The following is a 23,241-nucleotide window of genomic DNA, read 5'->3' on the forward strand; positions in this document are numbered from 1 at the left end:
TGTTGTTTAAAGAGTGTGAATGAGTGTGTCTTCAGAGTGAATGTAGGACGCTCTGAAGACACAGAATCGAGGAAGTCGTAATTGTGGGTGTTTCCCTTTTCTTAAGGAAACACAGAGACGTTCTGTTGTCTTCACTGACGTCACTCGTGTGCGTTTTCCTCTCTGCTGTCCTGTCTTCAGGTCAGTTCCCCACCACCTTTGTGGAAGAGGTCACCATTCCCAGCACCAAGCCTGGAGACCAACTGTACGTGTGCATCAACGACTTCAACTCAACAGAAGCGGGAAACCTGTCTCTGAAGAGAGGTACAGAACTCACATGAACTCACACACATACTCAATGCTGACTTTTTTTATATATTTTTTTTACCAGGATGTAACTTGTAACTCAAACTCTGTGTTTTAAATAGCATGAATGGTGTCTTTAATGAGAAATGTTCTCTCTCAGTTTAATGCTTCATGTTGATGTCGTGCTCAGGTAAAATGTTTGTCTTGTTTTGTTGTGTGCTTGCATGATCAGTAATATAGTTACTGTTGTCTTGTCTCCTTTGCAGTTTACTGCAGACAAACTCTCAGCTGAATGTTGCCAGTTCCAAATAAATATCAATTAAACCTTCTAGTATTTCACATAGGATCTGAATTTGAGGTCATGACAGTTTGTGACTGCAACATCTTCAATCCAAACCCCAATTATGGATCAATACAAAAAAAACAACACAATGTCTACATTTCTTTGGGCCATTCTTTTCACAAGGATTTAAACCGAAAACATTGTGGAATAATAAACATTTCTTTGCATTTTCATTTGTAAGTTCTTTCCATTTTTTAAAAAGGACCTTGGTCTGTCGGATTTGAAAATACACAAATGGAAAAAACAAACAAAAAAAAAAAACCTTTAATAATCCTACACAGGATTAGACAAAACCCACAATGACAGTAATCTCACTGCACTGGAGGTTCATTTCCAAAACTCCACACTAGATGTCCCCATATGCCAAATTAAGATTGACTGCAGCAAACGCTGTCTTTTCTTCTCAGATTCTATGAAAGATTCATGGCATGATTGTTGTTGTTTTCCAATATTTTTATCCAACAATAGCCTCAGGAATAAATAATTGATGAATGCAGCAAAAGTTAGTGTAAAACAATAAGTTAAGGACTCAAATGGCTTCTTCAATGGCCCCCAACTAAGTCATACATATAAAATTCAGTGCACTTTTTCCCTGTAATATTTTAATTGAAGACAAGATGGTGCAAAAAGTTGGTATATTTACACCATCATGAGTAAATAACATTTCCTGGATCAGAGGAAGCAGAGAAAACAGGTCTCATTGGCCTTTTGAGAGCTGAAATGTTCATTTCCAGTATAATTTTCCATGATCGCATTGGCAGCGCTCCAGTTTTGGCCTCCGACACAATGGGAGGTGGGGCCACAGGTCTTTGGTATGTGACCTCCATGACTCGTGTCTGACCAGTCAACATTCATGTTATCCCCTGTTCTCCAGATACATTAGCAACAATGCTGACCTAATGGAGGTGATCAGAAAATGGCAAGAATGAAGTTGAAGTCACCCGATTTCAACCAAAAATCAAGTCTGTTAAATTCAGCTGTGTCCACTTAAACTCTGTTATGTCAAGTATGTGTTCCCTGCTGGGATGTTCTCTGTTGGGCTCACCTGCTGGCTACTATGAAAACATGGACATGCTTTACTCATAAACTCAATACTTTCAACTGTCTGCACTGGACAGCGAATACAATATAGAGTTGTGTTTCCCAAACTGTATATACGGAGACCCACTTCTTTTAAAGATGAGAAACCATCACAGCCATATTCACAATATAATTCATGACAGGAGCTGTGACACATGTGTCTGCTCTATAGAGGCCACCATGTTTGGACAATCTAAACATGTTTTTTGAGTTTTGATGCTTAGTGAAGGCTACATGTGTGGAAGTTGAGGAACATTCAACTGAAACAGGAAATGTCACCAATAGATTTTACACATTTTACCTTGAAATACTTTAGAAATGATTGCACCCCCATCTGTTGTGTAAGCGGAGAGTGTGTAAGTGCAGTGTTACGTTTCCCCCCCCCCAGAAAGCAAAACTTAAAGTTCAGGATTCCTGCTTGGGAAACAAACAAAATGACAAAACACTGCAAGAAACATGCGATTGAGTTCTCTACGGGATGGCAATGTGAATAAAACTAACCCAAATCTACCCACGACCTCTTTCTAAATCACAGATACAGTTCAAAACACACCCAATGCAAAGATCTTGACCCTCTGGAGACACAACCCCAACTGTGGGGTGAGTCTTCTGCCTTATATAGTCTGTCAGCCACTGATTACCCTCAGCTGTGGGAAAACACAGGTGCACCTAATCACTCCTAATTAACAAAGACATCCGTGACCTACAATCTGCATGCAGTTAGATTAGATGCAGTTTTTTTTTGTCTTTAGCTCAGTCTCTTTCTTCATGAGCCAACTATCAATTTGTTGTGGGAGGCTGTTGAATTGTGGATGATTATGTGTTACTGTGGTGGGAAATGAACAAGTGTCCTCATGTGACTCTGAGGATTACATGACATTAAATCTTAAATAAAACGTTATTTTGCGACCAGCCAGTTGCGACATACAGTTTTCAGTCTCCGTCTGTGGGTTCTGAACCAGTCTCTATTAGCACAATCGTGGATGCTATCATGTGGAGAGAATGATAAAATATTCTCTACATCTACAGCCAGAGTTCATGTCACTCAAAGTTAATTTAAAACATTCTGAGACCAGTTTGTTTAAGATTTAGCTGTTTTTGTACATTGTTCCAAGCTGATGGAGCAGCAAAGTTTTTCTCAACTTTTGTTCCCAACATAAATAGGTAATAAGTAGATTATTTTTAATACGGACACAACACCAGAGAAGAAGAACAGTCTTAGGTTAATGATTTTAGACAGTCCAACTGTTATTTAAACACTTATAATGTTTTCAACAGTGTACTACTACATATTTAAGTAGGTCATACATTTACATTTATTTATGTGACTATATTCATTTATTACTTGTTATATGTCTTGTTTTGTTTGGTGTTTTTAAGCAAATAGTGTTTCGTCTTTATGTCTGAATGTGCAAACAATTACAAAGGAAATCTGAAATCATGACATTACATTATTACATCATTACAACATACAGATACACAAGAAAGACACCAGTAAGCCAATTACAGGAAATCTGAAATCATGACATTACATTATTACATCAATACAACATACAGATACACAAGAAAGACACCAGTTAGCCAATTACAGGAAATCTGAAATCATGACATTACATCATTACATCAATACAACATACAGATACACAAGAAAGACACCAGTAAGCCAATTACAGGAAATCTGAAATCATGACATTACATTATTACATCAATACAACATACAGATACACAAGAAAGACACCAGTTAGCCAATTACAGGAAATCTGAAATCATGACATTACATCATTACATCAATACAACATACAGATACACAAGAAAGACACCAGTTAGCCAATTAAAGCCAACGCGTTTGTAAGATTTAAGTCTTACCTGTTTACTCAAGTCGTTATTTGTTCTCTTTCTAGGAGATGTGGTGGTCGGAGAGGCAGCAGGGTCCATGAGCCTCGGGGAAACGTGGCAGCGCGGCTGTAATGTTTGGGGCATCCGCGGTGTCTTCCCCACCTCGTGCGTGAAGGAGCTGAATCTCTCGGGCCGCTCCAGGCAGCTGTCTGAGCGCTCGGCTCAGGCCCAGGCTTCAGAGCTGCCGCCCTATGCCCTGGGCCAGGCACAGGCCCTCATGAACCTCCACGCACAGCTCAATGAAGAGCTGGATTTCCGCGAGGGGGACTTGATCATCATCACAGGCCTGCCTGAGCCGGGCTGGTTCCAGGGAGAGCTGGACGGTCGCAGGGGGATCTTCCCAGAGGGGTTTGTGGAGCTCCTTGGGCCACTCAGGTCTCCACAGGAGCCTGAGGAATGCCAGTATTTGAACAATGACCCTCAACAGTTCAGCTACGAGGACTCTTATGATGCAGAAGAGGGTACTGAAGAGAGTGTGGAGGAAGGGGAGGTTTTTTTGAGAGAGGAAGAGGAAGAAGAAGAAGAAGAGGAGCACAGGGAAAGTGTTGCAGAGGAAGAAGAGGGCAGTGTGTATGGAGTGGCCCTGTATGAGTTTCGAGCCATGGAGCCAGGTGAGTTGGACTTCAATGTTGGGGATCGCATTCGAGTTGTTAACACTTTGGAAGACGGGTGGCTGGAGGGGGAGCTGCGAGGCCAATGTGGGATTTTTCCTCATCGATTTGTCAAAATGGAGGATGACGGGCAGAAAACTGCAGAGGAAACAACTGTAGTTGAAACAAAAGAAGACAAAAGGTCCAGTTGTACTTCTGGATACAGCTCAGGTCATATGTGTCCCAATGGCTCAGAGAATGGCTCTGGATGGCGGCAGTGTGAGGATTATACAGTATGGGACCTGGATTACTTTGAGAGGACTGAGGAGCAGAGGTGGCAAAGTGAAAACAAAAGTCCTGCGGCTCAAGCTAACAGCAGAGCACAGACAGAAGAGCACAGGAAGCCCGACTCCCCGCCACGTAGACCTGTCGCTCCAGTTCAAAGAGGTCCAGAGAGACCCAAGTCCACTCCACCAGCAAGGCCCACACTCCCACCACGACCTAGCCTGCCCGCACAAATCCACAGGCACCACAGCCCTTCTTCTGGCACACATCGGTCTAACTATGCTGATGGTAAATCTCGACTGCTGCAGCCCAAACGAACTCACAGTCTAACCCTGCCCTCTCACACTCAGGCTGGCTGGTCTAAAGACAGTAGACGCTACCAGAGGCCACCACCAGATGTTGGCTCCCCCAGTAACAGAGGTGCCACTCTCGGCCAGGCTTTGATTCACCTTGTAGAAAGTCACAAACGGAAGAAATTAACTCGCCATGCTAGCGTCAGCGACGCTGACATGATGATGGGCGGTGCTGAGACGCGGACACATCCTCGACAGGCGTTGCGTGGCTCCAACGGGGTAATGCCGACGTCCATCACCTTGGATTCCCTGGCAGCCTCGGCAAGTAACTTGGAGGCCAAACTATCGCAACAGCTTTTTGAATTTGAGAAAAGCTTGACTTCTTTATATGACAACACTCACATGGGCTCTGCTGCTTCAAAGGACACTTCATCTATAGGTGACCTGAGCCAACAATCACATGTTTCTCGGCACTTTTCTATTATGGACTTTAGCAATGAAAGTGATATTATTCGAGGTTCTTCACATTCCCCTGTGTCCGACCTCCTGCAGTCAAACTCTGCATCCTCCACACTTGAGAGGCGCAGGACACTCCGGCCTCCTCCTCCTCGTCCTAGAGTCCACCGTCCCGCAGCCCCAGCTCCATACAAACCTGCCCGCCTGGCTCCACGTCCCCCTCCTCGTCCCCCTCCAACCAACCCCATCTTCTACACACCTGAAGAATCTCCCGCAAACCTCCTCGACAACATCACAGAGGATCACCCAGAGTTCAGTGACCTCGCAGCTGCCCAGGAACACGAAATTCAGTGTCAGCTGGAAGCGGAGAAAGAGGTGGAGAGAGAAATGGAGCTGGAAAGTCAGAGACGGAGGGAAGAAGAGCAGAGATATCAGCTGCTCCTGCGTCTACAAGAGGTGGAGCACGACATGGACGCATATGCACACACGGCAGAGGAGCTCAGGGCCATGTTGGAGGAGGAGGAGGAGGAGACGGCCCGCATGCAAGCTATGGAGAATCTAGAGTTCTGCAACTACACGTTGGAGACGCTGGCCCTAGAACAGCAGCAGCTACAAGGTAAGATCGTTGGAGATTAAATGGAGATTCTGGGTGTGTTTGGGGAATGTCAAGCCTTTATTAGAATGTGCAACATAAAAGATGACAGGAAATGAAAGGACAGGGAGGAATGGGGTAAATCAAACTCAGGAATGAGGCCCCACCTGAACCAGAGAAATTTGCAAGTCACTGTCAGGTCTTTATACCCTTAGCATAGGAGAGCGTTTAGTCATTTATGAGCCCTAGGGTGGATTGTTCTAAAAATAAAGATAACATGACAAAAGTTCAGGATGTTGGCGACAAAGTGGATGCAATGTAGTGCTGAGTGTTGTTTTTTCCCATAGTAAGTCTTTCAGTGCAATCAAGAGGTGTGAACGGCACACAATGTAATAGATGTAATAAAATAAAGTTCTTACTGTGTGTGCAAAGAACTAAGTACTGTCAGAGTAAGTACACTCTGAAGTCAGTTATTTAGCAGCGTGATGCAATAAAGTCGACTTTGTTTGAGTTGACATCATTGTTTACTGAGATTCTGTTGCCTGCAGGTGAGTTCTTACATTCATTCATAACACGAAAGGATAAAATGCTTGGGTCTATGATATGTTAACGATATAATAACTGCTTTATCTTGCTGTTACACTTTTTTGACTCGAAACTGAAGGTTTTCTTTTTAATTGCTCACTCTTTGCACCAAAGTACATAGAGAAAATCTGCATTTTTAGCTCTTCAAAACACAGGAGCTGCTCGTCTACTGCTGCCTCATTCGATCAGCTTGTGTCACTAAAGGTAAATCGAAACTAAGGAGTTCAAACACCAGTGTCACACAATAAAACATTTAGACTTGATGATGGAGGCAGCAGTGGATCAAGTGATGCGTGCTGTGATGTAAGAATCACTGATTTTCTCTATGGAGTTTGGTGTGGGAGAGGGAGCATTTTACAAACATATGACACATTTCCATTGGGTTAATCTCCAACAACTACCAGGGAAATCTCTATATTTATATTTAACAGAGGAGTCTGGTGTATTTAGGGGCGAGGCGAGGCGAATAGAGCCGGTGGAAATACGCCATTAGATTCCCAGTATTACAATGAGATAGAGCTGCTGACATATTCTTATTCAGCTGACATAGATCATAGTAGATAAACTGTTATTAAGTGTTTACAATTGTTTTTTTTTTCTCTTTTGTTGTGTCCCCCACTGGCCATGTTTTCAAGAGCAAGCCTACCAGGTTATTGGTGAAAGGTTCATATAAGGGTCACACACAGCACAGTCAGCTCGGACTCTTTCAGTGACATTTAAAAAAAAAAAAAAAAAAGTCGACAATTGTAAGTGAGTGAACTGTCAGATCATGATCGGCCAAAGCTAATTGACTTGGATTCTGATACAGTACTTAGTATCTGGGTGCTGTCTTTGGCACTTACACTTGCACATAGGTACGATGTGCATTCCTGCATAGACCAAGAGGCACATGGGCCTCTGTTTCATTTTACACACACACACACTCTCTCTCTCTCTCTCCGTCTGCATTAGTCTCTGTATCCTTATTTCCTTTCTCCGTCTCCTTACTCAGACTTTTCTTTAGTCTGAGCCTTCCATCATTCTTGTCATCCTCTGTTCTTTTACAAAAGCAGTCAGGAGACTGAAGACTCTTTGTGTGGGCTTGTGGGATTTTCGCAGTTGTGGAGACACACAGATTATGTCCCACTTTAGAGCGGGACCCAAATTGTGGTTGTGGCGAGCTGTGGCATGGCCTGTGACCCACCTCTCCACACTGTTAGGGCTGGTGAGGGAGGTCAGCGCCAACCGAGCGACAGGTAGGCTCGATTCAAGATGTCGTGGTGATGTGTGCTATCTTTATTTGACAGCTGATTGTCCCTGTTGCACCGAATTGGCTTTTTTGCTGTTTGACACATCTTGTTTTGCCCACTGCTGTATGAACAACTCTCCTCTTACTCGTCACTGAGCCACAGCAGCAGTTTGCAGTTTAGTGTCTTGCTCAAAGAGATTGGTTTCTCTGTTTCTGTTGGTCTCGATCATTTTAGAGTCAGCAATGTGTGAGTGCCTCCTGTGCTGAGAACCAGCTTGAGACTCTGAGGCTCTCTTGGTTTGAATATATGGCTGTTAGCACTAACACAAATGTTACCTTTTCAGGCATTTATTAAAACACTTGCCTGATTAGAGTCTATAAATATCTTACAAACACTGTGTGTTCACTGTTTTTGTAAGTTTGTAAAAAAAAAAAAAAAAAAAAAAAATTAGAGATTTTTATGAGTGACGCTGTTCTATTGCGCCCCCTTTTGATAAGTTTCAATCACATATTTAAATCAAAACGGAGAATTGTAAACACTAAAGTTACAATTACATGATGTGTTATTTATTTAATACGCCAGACACAACAAAAAAAGACAAACTGTTTTTTTAAAATATTCTCCGTATACTAGGGCTTTTATCCCTATCACCTACTCCTCCTTTATTTGCTGATTCTGATTAATCCATAATCTGATTATCAGCCATGTTGATCTGCTTGTCTCAACTCTCTCTGACAGCAGAGTTCACTGTTCCTCTGTGAAACACCCACAGACACAGATACGTGTCCTCATTCATCTGAAACCTTTCAGTCTAATCACTGCCATTCACAGACACAACCAGGCTTCTTTGTCATGTTAATGTCTCTGATTTGACACAAGTTTCATGCCTTTCATTGAGAACATACTAATTGTTTCTAAACACACAGTGTCAGTTTAGGCTGTTGTTTCTTTACTCAAAGCTAATCTCACCAAGACAATCTGATTGCTATTGCTGTACTATTTGATTTTGATGTTTGTTGATCATGTTGCTACATGATCGAAACCATGTTGTTACATTCAGATTTTAGGTGTTATGCTTCACTTCTCAGAGCTTATCAGTGGGTGGATCCTACATCTGTCTGTTGAATGTCAATGAAAGGAATCAGACTGCAGACCGGAACAGGTTATAAAGGCTACAGGTGCCTCTAAAGGTCATGCAAAAAAAAGCATAGTTTCCATTCATTCATCACACTGTAGGAATTCTCACACCCTTCTCTCACAGTCATAATTTCAGGTTTGCCGCCTCTAGGTTTCTCTTTTGAGTTCTTGGAAATTAACTGAGATGGTGATACTGAGTGCTGAGATTCAGCACCTGGAAGGTAAAAAGAATCAGACAAGAACCAGTCTTTTGCAGGGTTTTTGATATGGTAACTAGAAACACATTAGTCGGACACAAAGGGCTTTAAAAGGATGTGACAGCGAGTGTCCCCTTTTTCCCCCTATCGCGCTTGATGTGCACATATTAACGGTGCTCACAGGATCTTTGTTATTCACTTGCCACATGACTCTAGTCCACACTTACATGCACATTAGGAGTGAGTGTTTTTTTCATGCTTCTGCAGGGTGTGTTCCAGAGTGTGATGTTCAAGAGACAATAGCAGCTTATTGTTAAAAGGCAGGGAGTAAACGTCAACACTGACTGAGCTCTGACTGCACTTTTGCTGTACAGAGGCCAACAGAGAGAGAGAGAGAGAGGCTTAAATCAGTGTATTACTGAAACTCAATTTAAATTCAAAACCTGTGTTCAGTTTGATTCTTCTTTTAAGGTTTTCCTTTTTTATGTTCTCTATCTGTGGATTCATGGTGTGTTTCAGTTTGAATTACTTTTGTGTAGTAAGGAAATGAAAGAGGGAGAAGTTTATGACTAAAACTTGACCCTGAGGAAGACTTAGTCCATTTGTTTGTCTATATGCTAGATAAATGTACATGCTAGAATGACGGACAGTCGGTAAAGGAGGGAGAGAGGAACTGTGAGGGGGAATCATGACAATAAATTCATTCATAGTGTAAGTTCCCCTGAAGACAGAGTGGCAAACTTTGTTTTTAGTGTATTTTTTTATCTGCCTTGCTGTCAGATCAGCTGACTTCTACGCTTGTAAACCAATAGCAGTGCTTAGCAGAAACTGAAAGACTTTCAAAGAAACCATGTTATGATTTGTCAAATTGGTTTATAATTGATTTATTTATCAAATGTGCTTGTACATGCATCCTGTCATGACTGCATCAACACAAGGGAGCCTCCGTTTAAGTTTAAAACCTGCATGGTGTGTGTGTCGGCCATAAACAGCCCTGTTTTCTCACACACTGGAACAGGTTTTTCTCCACCATCTCTTTTTTCCTCTCCTTCAGCCTCCTGTAATTCTTTAACCCACTATTAAAAACGCCTCCATCAGCTTCCACGACAGCACGGTCTGATGTGTTGAACACTGTTTTCAGGATTCTATTTCAGCCTCCGTATTCTCTCTGTCTGTCGTTGCAAGGCTGCAGACGGTTTGATATGTGACTTTATTCCCGGACATCACAGCCCATCTTCTAGATGATGTCAATGAAGCCCTCGACAGCTTCATTAGCGAAGACTATAACACGGCGGCATAAACTAGCGCAGAGGAATGTTGTGTTTGACATTCCTGCAGTTGACACATGCACACAAGCGCACGGTTTCGGTTGTGTCGCGCTACTGAAAGCTGAGATGTTGAGGACACTGATAATTAAGCAGCCTTGCGAAAGAGCGGAGCACTGTTTAATTATGATTTCCTATGCTCAGCCTTAGGCTTGCGAAACCCTGTGTTCAACGTGGCGTTTTGGGCTTTTGCACGCAAAGAGTGTTTATTCTAATAAGTGTTTTAAAATAACATCATTTTTCTTGACAAAACATTGAAAAACTATTTTAACACGTAGTTCAAAACAGTTTAGCTTTTTAAAGGTTGAATTGCACCGAATAAAAGTGTGAGTGCAAGGTCAAATCATTGCATAAGAGGGTATGTATTTAACACACACAATTCATATATATATGTAACTTTAAACCATTAAATAGATTATACAAAAATATTAAATAGTGTTAGAGCATGGCTACACTCACCAGCTTCTAATTACATTTTGGATTGCGTTAGTGGAGGGTAAACTGACACTGTCCCACACGTATGTGTCTGTGTGTATCACGTGCATTGGAGTGTTTGCCAGTGCTTTAAACCTCTCTTTCATAGAGCGTTAAAGGGGGGAGGGATACATTATACTCCTGCTTTATGAATAGGCTGGAGCATTTTCTCACACTAAAAGATTGTGTCTCTTCTGAACATAGGGAGAGTCTTTAACAATAGCTCATTGTACACACCAGTCGCTGCTCTGGCTCAATCAGGTTGTGTTCTGTGAAAAATATGTCCCTCTCCTCACTCTTATACCCAAGAACAAAACACACAACTACAATAACTATCATTAGATCTTTCTATTTCACTTGTTTGCTTCTTTTTTCCATTCAGCCATTCATTCAAAAATAAAGTCCCTCCTTCAAAAGTCACTTGTTGGCTGAGTTCAGTTTCACTCATGACCTTTGAACCAGTGTTGGAAGTTGTGAACACAGAGGAATGAGACTTTCTGACCGTAGTCAGAATGAATAGCTGTAGTAGTTGTGAAAGTCACAGGAAACGGCAGAAACAAAGCAAACAGGATTTGAGGAAGGATGGAGGATTGTTCATGGCAGTGAAAAAAAAACATTTGTTGCCAAAGTGAAGTGAAGTAGCCCCCATCCTCCATCAAAGAAAATCTCCAGACTGTTTTCCTGCAAACAGAGATACTAGCCTGTTGAAATAATGAGGGAGGAGTTAGTGCACTAATCCTCCACTCATGTGACTCTACTGAATCATTAACCCAGGGAGGCCCCTCCTTCAGGAGCCCTACCCCCCTCTCCTTCTATGATTGGCTGAGATGGCTGTGAGTAGGGTGTGATTCAGTTACACTGAGGGCTGGGAGGTGCTTGGGCTGGGCAGTCCCGCTGAAGCAGCGCAGAGGAGACAGAAAACAAGTGGGAGAGTTAGAAACAATATGCCTGACAGGTGGAGCCTCAAACTGCACTTTGTTATGGAATGCAGGACTTCGGAAAACACAGCGAGAGACCGCCATGTTGAGCAAGAGACAGTATCAGCACCGGGTAGGTTGATTTAAACAGCAGGAGTCATGAAGAGCCCTGTGGCTTATGGAAATCCAGGCATGCTTGGTCCAGTGGATTGGAACTATGCTGCTGGTGCCCCAGTGAGGAGAGGGAAGAGCATGGAGGAGCTGGGTGATGCCGGCTGGGCCAAAGAGAGGGAGAGGATCATCCATTTGCAACAGTTACAACAACTACACCAGCTGCAGCTTCAGCAGCAACAGGTTGGATATCCTGGGTATGGAGTCGGTCATCCTGTCCAGCCGCACGCACCAGTCATGCTCGCAAATCCTGGTGACCCACTTCCACCACCAGGCTGGCCAGTACACGGTGGCATGATGGTGCCTGTAGGTGGCCAAATGTCACCCCAAATGCATGTTCCAGCTCAGTGGCCTGTACAGCCCAGCTGGGAACACCAGCACATGACAGCGCAGGCACCTCAAAGCCAGGATGTTTACTTCCACCCTGGCTCGCAGGACGGCCACCTAGACGTGAGGATATCGGAATGGAAAAGCAGAAATTGTTTTTACCAGGGTCCAGAGGATTACAACCCCCAGGACTATGGCAGAGTGCCACAAGAACAAGAGAACAATGAGTTAAGAACTCACGAAGGATATAGCAAATCGGATGACGACAGGAAACGAAGGGATGACTTTGTCCGAGAAAAGGATCATAACACAGATCGGTATGACTATAGGAGTCCCAGAGACTTGGAGGAGTATGATCACAAGGACAGATCCAGGTACAGAGAACATTATGACAGGAAATACAATGAATACTACAGTGACAGAGAGGAGCAATATTATGACAGAAAGAAATACAGGAAACGTGATGGCAGAGAACAGGACAGTTACAGCAGTGAGTACGAAGACAGCACACGTCCTCGCAGAGACAATTACAGGGGCAGAGATCACTACTATGACCGTGACAGGCAGTATAATGACTCTAAAGACTGTCATCGCTCCAGAGAAAAGGAATACCATCAGGACGATGACCTCTATTATGATGAGCGAAAACGAAGGGACCCTTACTCTGACCGGTATGCAGAGGATCGATATGAGCGCAGAGAAAATAAAGACAGAGACCCCTATAATCGACGGGGTGAGGAAACTAACACTGGCAAAGGCAGGAGCTATTATGATTCTGAACTCGAGGAATACAGTAATCATAAGGAGAGGGACTACTCTAACAGGTACCGGGATAGAGATGATGACCCGCGGAGAGATGATGACCAACAGAGAGATGATGACCGGCGGAGAGATGAGTACTATAGCAATAGAAGAAGGGACAATTATAAGGCAAGGGACGACTATGAGCGAAGGGATGTGGACCACTATGACCGTGAGAAGGATTATCGCTACGAATCCACAGAAGAAGCAGAACGCTCGCACCACAGGCCCAGAGACAGATGTAGAGAATTGCGTTCAATGTCTATGGATTCTCCATATGAGGAGTATCCCACAAAGACCCATTGTGAGGAATGGGTAGAACAGCAGAACCAGAAACTGGCACACGGGGAGATACACTCTTTTGAGGATCCCATCATATACCGGCATAGTGATGAGCAGGAAAGGGGTTATGAGTCGAGTGCTGGGAGCATAGAGTCAAAACGGGGTCACAAACCTGTGTATGTGGGCTCACTAGATCGGAATAGCTTCTGCAGGAAAACAGCGCCGAGCTCCCTGCGAAAGTCCCACTTCGCCACCTCCAGGAGACAAAAGCAAGGTAAACACAAGGATATTGTCATGTGAGGGAATGTCTTTGACTTGTAGTTATTTGTACAGGATGAGGTCTTTATGTCCATGTGATCTATTTGTGGGAGGGTTCAAACTACTGTACTGTACATGAAAAGCTCAGGTTCTTAACTTCTACCACTAAACACATCTAGTTAAACATGGTCTTGAAGCTTGTCACTGCCAAGCTGAGGAGATAATAGAGGGCGGTCAGGTCGACAGTTTCCTGTGTCTCACTTTATATCCCTGGTGACCTCCAGTGGTGCTTTTCTAATCAATGCTAACTGGGGGCTTCAATGTGCTGACTAATCACATTCACCCACTAGGAAACAGTATGCTGGAACCTGTGTGTATGTGTGGACAGGCGTGTGCATGTATCACTTTCAGCTATCTCACAAGAAAGTGAGCTGTCAGGAATTTGTAGGCCTAAGTACCAGTCAAACAGGTTTTGTGGGTCCTTGGTTTTTGTTGTCTGTCGTTCTCAGTGTCTGTAGGAATTCCCTGTCGCTGCAATGTTCTCCTCCACTGATGCTACGTGCACCACTAACCAGTCTGTTTAGTTCTTGCATCACTGAAAGGTCTGTCTGTTCCTGTTTGTGGCATTAGATACACTTGAAAACATAGTATTTCAAAATAGACTGAAGTGGATTATTTTTTTTTTTTTATGATGATTTCAAGTATGTTTTGTATATTTGCCTAATTTTAGACCGTGAGACTTGTTTTATAATAGAGTGACGACAAGGCATGGCATTATTGAGTCATAATATAAGAGTTAGTTGAAAGCTCATGTTTCAGTCAAATTAGAAAAAAGCATTTTATAATTTCAGCACTTTAGGGGAAGTTGGTGGGAACGGGTAGTAGTAGTAGTAGTAGTAGACGTATGCAGCACAGCAGTGCCAATTGAAGAGCTTTGTCTACTTCTTTGGTGTTTTACAGCAGGTCATACCCTCAATCTAGTTTTTCAAAACATTTGTTTGCAGAAGCATTTGTTTGAAGAAGACCCAGTCTTTAAGTCTAACTTTTACACACGTCATGTTTGCGACTGAAGCTGCTAAGATGCAGATAAACATTCAGCCCTTTTAAAAACATCTTATCATCACCAGTGAGTGGCAATGTTTAAGGAGTGGACAGACTGCTCTGGATAGATGTCCATGAACACAGACAGTGACTTTGTGTGTGTGTGAGAGAGAGAGAGATGTTTGATGAGGAAAAGAAAGAACACTCTTCTTATCTCACTTCATTGCATCTGAGAAGAAGCAGGTGGTGCCCTATGACCCCTCCCCCAGTCATCAACACACACACGCACAGGTTTGCAGAGTTATTCTTCCTCAGAAACTCCACTGACTTCCATTAATTTGGACAGCCTAAACAAAGTGTTATCCCTTATCCTAACCACAGTTAATACCTAACCCTAACCCTAACTTTAACTACAATTAAAATCTTAACCCTAAACATAACCAGTTCCTCAGAAATGAGGTTCTACTTCTTTAGGATCAGGTTTTGATCTCCATGGGGACTACTGGTCCTGACAAGGTTAGTGTTTATACCAGAAAAGGTCCTAAAGAGGTAACAAAGTACACACACACACATACAGCCCCCACCACACACTCATTTCAGGAGCCCAAGTATTAATCCCTAGCGTCAGCATGGTTGAGTGGATGGTGGGGGTCCGTCTGGTGCCAGGCGGTGGCCAGCACTGGCCTGACTCCTTCACTGCAGGACTAGACTGATACTCAGCATGTATGTGTGTTATAGAGCAGGCATATTTGAAAGATGACGCCATTTTTCAGAACGCACACACACACACACGTATGTGCACTGACAGCCGCGGTGTCTTGTCATCCGTTAATCTCATTAAACTGTTTCAGCTCGGTCAGGGTTTTAGCCCCCGAGTAAAGCGTTTGATTGCAGGGCTAAAAACATTAGGCCATCTTGTCGCTGCGCTTATTGGGCTTACTCTGTCATACTGTGACATTGAGGTGAAGGTCGAGGCTTTTGTGAGGTGGACCTTAAGTGTGTAAAAGGACCTTTGTTCTCATTAATCCCAGATTTTATATTAGACCTTTATTTAAAAAAATAATTATACATTTAGTAAATAAAAAGTTAGGGGCATAAAAGTCATGGAGTGGCTGTGAGTAAGCAGTGTGTCGTCATCCAGGCAGCGTATGTTGTGTTGTCCTCTGTAATCCCCGAGCAGTCACTACCATTGGAGGAGGTGAGGAGTTAAGGCAGAACATCTTTGGACGAGGTTCCATATCATCTGATGACATCACTGTAACGCGTCTGATCTCAGTCAACTGGCACAACACACTGACACACACTGTTCTGGTAACCCTCAAAAGCCACGTTTAGCATTTAAGTGGCACACACATGTGAATACAGCGCGAGTAGTTTCAAGTCAGTAACATTTCCCTGTCGATTGTTGACTTTTGAAACGTCCCTTACTATGATGAAAGAAGCTGAAATAGATCATGTTGATAGAGAACAACACCATCTGTGGTTATATTGATCCTCCATAAGCCTTTCACAGCATGACCCAGTGTCCCATGGCGACACTGGGTCATAGTTTTCAGAGAAAATTACACTTTGATTCACAACATAAAGTATCTATTGATCTATCTATGAACTGCTTTTACTTAGTATATCTCTAACAGTGGTACATATTAGGACTTATGACTTACAGGCATCAACCATACAGGAACAGCTAGGGACACGAAAGTGTAAGTAGCATAAAAAGTATGAAAATGGACGTTCAAACTCCCTTTGAATGGAAGTCTAAGGTGATAAGTGTCTTTTCACTTGATTTATGATGTGAGTAAACATTTTTTCCTAAGGGGTGAATGGCCTCGATCATTATTCTTAGGTCTTCTTCAACAGCACAATATGTCAATTTCATACATTCTGTTCTCAATTAGAGGAAAATAGATGATAAATAACATGAGGGGGTGATTGACAGCTACTGCTGTCCAGAAAGTGCCTGGTTGCAGTTGACATTTGTGAATTTCCAGTTTCACAAACTGCCAAAAAAATGGTCAAGATGCAAATTTCAAGGTCGTCAATGTTTATATTTAGGCTGTGGCTGCCTCTTACAGTAATGTTAAAATGTGAAGGTGGGTCATAAATGTCCAGGACCGGTGTTGTCTTTACCCTTTCAGGTAAAAGTGTGGGAAAAAACAGCTAAATGATCTTTGACCCTGTGGCCTTTCCCGTCAAACTGCGTTTACTCTTGATAAGGACACATTCTCACCACCAGCGTATGTGGTAGTGACACCTCAATGATGTCTCATCGACACACAAATGTATGGTGAAGATAAGATTATTGTTACACTGGTGCCAAATATTGGCGTTTTAATTTCCAAAAAATATATGGTTGACCACTTATTTACTCACCAGCATACTTACAGACTTTTTGCGGTGGTTAATGTGTATGTAGTATGTTGAGTTTGACAACAGTTACATGAATTCGATCACATCCTGCACTTCTGTATTCTTGTGATATTAAGGTCATCTTGGGGCCATGTTTCTTCCTCTAATGCTGTTTTTTTTCCTTTCTTTTTGGATTTACCCTATATTAACTCCATCAAAGTTCTTTCCCAATATTGTGTTGTAAATAAAGCCCTCAGCACGTACTCAGCACTTGACAAATGTTAACCAAATAAACCCATTTGGATGTTAATTTTAGGTAAAGGCTGCAACATTTGTTATACAGTTGTCACAGTAGTTACAGATGTTGGCTCTGAAATTAAAGACGTTAGTTTAGGGACGTGTTTATTTGCATGTTGACACATGCAGGTTTTCTTCAACTGTTACTCTACACCACAGAGGTAAAGCCTCACTTTAGTCAGTAAAAACACAGTATTTCAATGTCAGTGTAGTATATTCCATAGATATAGATTGTTCACAATTAAAACGTCTTGTTTTTTTCATTGTAATTGTCTAAAAACTGTCATTTGTGAGTACAGTGCAGAGAAGAGTGTAACACAACTGTGCCGTTGCACTTGTGGGAAAATCTACAAAGCCCCGAGGCAGGCCTTTGTCTTCACTTGTCCAGCAATTACCATCTGATACAATCTTGAACATTCACTCAGCTCAGAATCTCATAGCAGATTTTCCCACAAGTTTATAGACTCTTAGGAAATACTTTAAACCGGTAGACGCGTGAATAAAAGTGATCTCAGACTACTCGTGAATGTCTTAAAACCTTTCTGTGTTTCCCTGAAGCACCTGCTAGAAACAACAGGCCCGCTGTCGTCGTCTTTTCCATTAACCTGGAGAAAGTAGAGCGGTCTTTTTTGTGTGAATGGGCTTCTCACTGAAAGCTTTCGCTTCCACCAAACCCTCTCTCTCTCTCTCTCTTTCTGCACATATGCAAAGCTAAAGCTCTCTTGAGGTAATTGAACTGTATTCGTCATAGAAATCAAAGACAAAATGAGAAATTCAAAGGAAGCCATGGATTCATTGTCACACATTGTAGAAACATGTTAATTCAACATGGTAATTAGATTGCAGCCGTGTCCACCTATAGACATGCAGAGCTGGTGATTGATAGAGGACACTTAAAGCTGCAGTGTGTAACCTGTTTGTTTTGAGCAGTTGATGATGTTATTATTCTGCCTGTGTTTGGTCTTCATGAACAGAAATGACGCAACAATATTTGTTTGCTACGTCCTTCATCTGAAAACTGGCTCTGTCAAGCAAAACTATCAGACCTGAACGACTGAGTCGTAGAATTTACCGTTTGTGGATGCTTTGTTATATTTCCAGTCATTTTCGAATCTGAGAAACACAACAAAGTATCATGTTGAGTTGATGGACTTAATCAGCACCGTGTGAACTCATTTGACAATGATTTTAATATAAGAAAAATGTTAAAGTTGTGCACCACAGCTTTAACACAGCGTTAAGAACAATAATAATAATATGATGCAAGTATCAGTACAGCGTGTGTGGGTTGAACCGAGGCTGTGATTACCAGGAATACCAGTGTTTATACAGGTCGCTGTGAGATGTTACCAAGACCAGGAATGTGCCCTTTTGACATCTGACCCTAAATAAGATAAACAGGAAGGCATGCCACTAAATAAACTTCATTACAACAGCAGGTGGCTCAAAAGTGAACAAAGGGAATGAGATAAATACATGAAAAAGCACGTATAATGTGTGCTTCTGGAAGTAAAACATCCCATTCAGTTTCTGCACAGATTGTTAGACATAATGTCCATCCAAGGTCGACAAGGTTGTATAACAGTTTGCATTGTCAGGGAGAAACACTAGACTACCCACAATCCTCAGACGTTGCTGTGACATCTCTGATTGTTGGAATTCAGCGTTACCATGAAAATTATACTAACACAGACATGAACACACTCCATGCAAGGTAGTTTCATGACTCCACCAGCCAATCCAAGCTAATCTGAGACAGTCTGACCGAGTTTTTATCTTTTTTTTCCACTTCAACAAAGCAAAAAGCGATTAAGAAACCAATTATGGACTGCACCTTTAACTGCAGAGCAGCGATTATTTCCCTTAAAACATGTTAAAGCAAGATCTACAGTACATATGAGACATAATGTACTGCAACACAATATTTAGTTAGGGTTAAATTAAATTAAATTCATCGAGGAACTATTGGTTTATGGGATGTGCAGTTCCTGCACTGTCAGAATAATTATTTTTTTCTAGGTTATAATGGGGTTTTTTTTGCAGTCTGCATGAAAGTTTTTTAAAGGTCATGACTTAGATCCCAGGCTTGGAACTATTTTGTTTTGTAAGGATTGTAAGAAATATCACTGCAGGAAATTAATTGTGTGAAATGAACTTCCAGAAAAAGTGTTGTTCTAGCACTCGCTGCCGTGCTCTATTGTCAAATTAAAGCATAAGCGTGTGCAAAAGCACGTACATAAACAGTCGCATTATCCAGTAAGATGCTCAGACCGTCGCGATTATTAAGATTACAGCATTAGTGCTGCTTTGTTCCAGAAAAACAAAGTTAATGTGTGAAAGCACATGAGTTTCAGGTCCCTTTTTAAACGCTCTTGCTAATATTTACACTGCCTGTGCTGACATTTCAGTTTTATTTCAGTTACTTGCGTCATGGATTCATTTGTTTTCTTTATTAAAGTCCGTATTCATTTTCAAGTCATGGCTTGTCTCGGGTTGCCAGGTAAATACTGTTGTGTTTTCTGGAAACTCATATGAAATTTTCCCAACTTCACCCGCCCCCCCACTGCTACACATACACACACACACACATTCCCATACAAAAGTTGCCCACGTGACTCTTCACCAAAGCCGCTCCCTGCTCTCAAAATCTTGGCTTGATATGAGGAGGGGCCCCGCTACTCTTTTTTTGTTTCCCTGGCAACTGCGTTTCTCTGCTGTGAACTTTGGAGCAGAAAAAAAACACAGCACTGATTGTGTCTGACCTAAGAGTGCTTAGTGCAGACAGGGCAAACTTTAGACTTTGTGTGACTCCACTGCAGCAACTCTGACCGCACGTCGGACACTGAGTTTAGAAAAGTCTCACTTGAGAAATGGCTTTTTTGTCATTTCAATTCAGAAAAATAACGTTTTCTCTTGAAATGACTGGGATGGTTTGGTGTGTATGTGTAGTTAAGTGTTAAAAAATATCCCGAAACACAAGTGAACTTGCTTAGACTGAGGAGTATTTGTTGATTCGTGTATTTCTGATAGATTTCAGCTTGTCAGAGTAGGAGCCTGGTCAGCAGATCATGAAACATGAAATGGACACTTTGTCAGAACTGGACCTGACTGGAGTGGATCTGTTCAGTCCATAACGCTAAACACATGCTGAAGTGCTGCTTTGGAAATGACAGTTGGGGCTGAAAAATTAACCACAATCACAACCTTTGTAATAGAAGCAAGTGATTTATAATATTAAGCTCAACATTGCATTGCATTCCTTTAAGGGTTTGCTACATGGTAATGCTCCATCATGTTTCAAAGTCATTAACACAGTGACAAAAAAAATTGTCATTTAAATTAAATAATTTTTGTGTATTTTCCTCCTTCAGCCACAGTAAAAGTGGTCAGTACCTGATTTTCCACCACACAAAGTTCAAAATCAGTAAAATGAAACAAATCTAAGATTTTAATAACAAGTGCCACCTGTTCTGGGACAGCGAGGAGCATAGTCCAGCTCCAGGTTTTAACGTTTTCCAGATTGGTTGTCCTCCCTGTGTTTGTGTGTGTGTGAGTGTAGTCATGGTGGGTTCCCATCCATTCTCATGGTAATTGGAGCTCAGGAATGGAGTCTCTGCAGCGGGCTGTCCTCTACAGAGCTGGACTTGAGACTGACAATGGACTATCTTATTAGAATGGATGGTGTTGTTTAAACCCACCACACACACACACACACACACACACATGTGTGTGAGCATGTGTGTGTTTGTTTTTGAAGTGGTTTGAAGAAAGTTACAAGCAGCAGGTGGGTGACGCCTCATCATCTTCTCCTTTCTCCCCCTTTTTGTGCAGAGGGAAAATATTTTTGGTATTTTATTTCTCATCGTGTTTGATTAGCATTTTTACACCTGTGATTTTCTGTGGGTTGATGAGAAACTCCAGCTCACTCATCTTCTCACTCAACAATTCTTTATCCTCTGACTGAGCTGTCGTAGGTTCACTCCACCTGATATCTTTGTTTCGCTGAGCCCTTGATGAACACGTGAGCTGTGACTGTGATTGTAGTCACTGTGGGTGGCTGAAGACAGAAGGTGCGGCGCGGTGAGAGGTTGCGTCGCTTTATATCGCAATTAAATCCACTCCCTGCTGTGACAGACCCAGATATCCAGTCTGCAGTGTATTTAGCTTAGCGTGGACTGTGAGTCATGGGGTCGGATTGAGAATGAAGGACTGGCTCCAAGTTAAAAAAACATTTAGAAAATGTCTGAGTGTTAAGTTTACTAGACTAAATCTAAACCTTACCAGATCTGGAACATTTTAAAAGCTATTCTAGGGTTTTTCTCTTGAAATTGATCCATATGACTAAGACCATCTGCATTTAGTGGAAACTCTGCCCAACACTATTGATTCCACCTGCTGAGAGCTGGAATTGTTGCCACTATATCCATATTGTTCAGAGATATACTGGCACAAGAACCTTTAATATTGGTCAAGAAATTCTATTTCCTTTGTCTGCTGAGGCATCCTTTTCAATAAGACACCATAGTTTGTCCAGCTATAGAGAGCAATTAAACCAAAAAACAGTGTAGGACTCAGCAACACATACAAACAAATCATTTTAAAGGTTTATTTAAAAACTAAATGCAACGTCTGCTGACTGTGAGATGATCCCGCCTCTTATATTTGAACCTCATGTGCAGGACCAATCAGCTTCCAGGATTCACGTAAACACTCGCATACAGTCAGTCATGTACACCTGCAACCCATTACACACATACTTATACACATGCAGAGAGACTCACACACGTATGAGGGAAGGGAAAGAACATAACACTAACCCTCAGAAGCCCCTTGCAGAGTCAGGCCACCTCTTATTATTAATAACAATAATAATAATAATAATTATTATTATATTTGGTTTCAAGCAAAAAAAGCACAAAGGACTTTCCAGGGTTAAAATAAAGTCCATAGAGAAAATCAGCCATTTCACATCACAGCACACAGGAGTTTTTGCTGCACTGCTGCCTCTGTCAGTAAGTTCAGATGTGTGATTTGGGGACTTTGGGGTTTGAAATTCTTCATTTGGATAAACCTAAGTGACACAACTGCACTAAAACAGGCAGCAGCAGACCAGCAGCTCCAGTGGCCCTGGGAGAAAAAATTAAAATGCTGATTTTCTCTATGGACTTTGGTGCAGAGTGGTTTACCAACTTCCATTTCCAGTCAGAAAATGCAGTTTAACAGCAAGATAAATTGTTTCTCAAAGATACTGTAGACTAAACAGGCATTGATCAGGCGAGTCTTTTTGGTAGGTGGCTGGAATCAGTTTTTCTTTGCGTAATTCACAGGTTTTCACTGACAGGGCTTTCGTACCAGCACAGCTCTTTGAGTTCTAGAAGCAAATATTGAACCGGCACATTCATGCCAAAAATGAATTGGTTTGGAACATGAAACGTTGTTTCCCAGTAGGAAACAAGGGATACAATGTTTCCTTGGGAATCAATACGTCATCAGTGGGCCGGTCAGTGTAAACTGTAAACGAGAGGAAGAGAAAAAAAGGACAATATACTGAAAATATTGAAGTCATTGAAGTATGTGCAGTGGCACCTGGACCATTTTCTGAAATGAACAGAAGGAAAGTTTGGACATTGCACACTGAGCAATGCTTTCAAATAAAATCATGAAATTTAAATTTGCTGGCTTTGTACCACAATGAGGGTTTCAACAATAGCTTGTTGTTTGAACTGAGTGATTAGTCTCTGATTGTTGCAGTCACTCACTGTTGTGTTGCTTACTGTTCAGTGAAGTATTTATTGTGAGGGTGTTGACGGACGGACTGACTGACGCCTAACTTTATTGGCTCCTGTGATTTTGTGTTTGGTTTATTCTCTCAAACTAGTCTGATCGACAATTCAAATTCTTAATCCCCCATTTTAAATCTTGTTGTGCATGTTGTGTGTGTGAAAAACAAGTGTGTACCCTCTTTTCTATACTTCACAAAGTGGAATTCCACAGAAGTAGGTCAAAATGTAGCATAGCAGCCTCCACAGTG

General features: G+C 42.0%; 1 protein-coding gene across 3 annotated transcripts in view; it reads left to right on the top strand.

Moving 5' to 3' along the window:
• dnmbp (dynamin binding protein) overlaps positions 1 to 23,241 on the top strand; it is a 55,273-nt gene that overhangs the window by 21,610 nt on the left and 10,422 nt on the right. For 2 of the 3 annotated variants that reach the window (XM_058620943.1, XM_058620944.1), the window contains exons 3-4: positions 181 to 303; positions 3,610 to 5,844. In XM_058620943.1, coding sequence (XP_058476926.1) covers positions 181 to 303; positions 3,610 to 5,844 — 2,358 coding nt within the window. Of the gene's footprint in view, positions 1 to 180; positions 304 to 3,609; positions 5,845 to 11,649; positions 13,540 to 23,241 lie in introns of those variants that run through there. The other variant, XM_058620945.1, reaches the window with a different exon arrangement.

The sequence above is a fragment of the Solea solea genome, chromosome 21 (assembly GCF_958295425.1).
Source record: "Solea solea chromosome 21, fSolSol10.1, whole genome shotgun sequence".
In the NCBI taxonomy this organism is placed as follows: Eukaryota; Metazoa; Chordata; class Actinopteri; order Pleuronectiformes; family Soleidae; genus Solea; species Solea solea.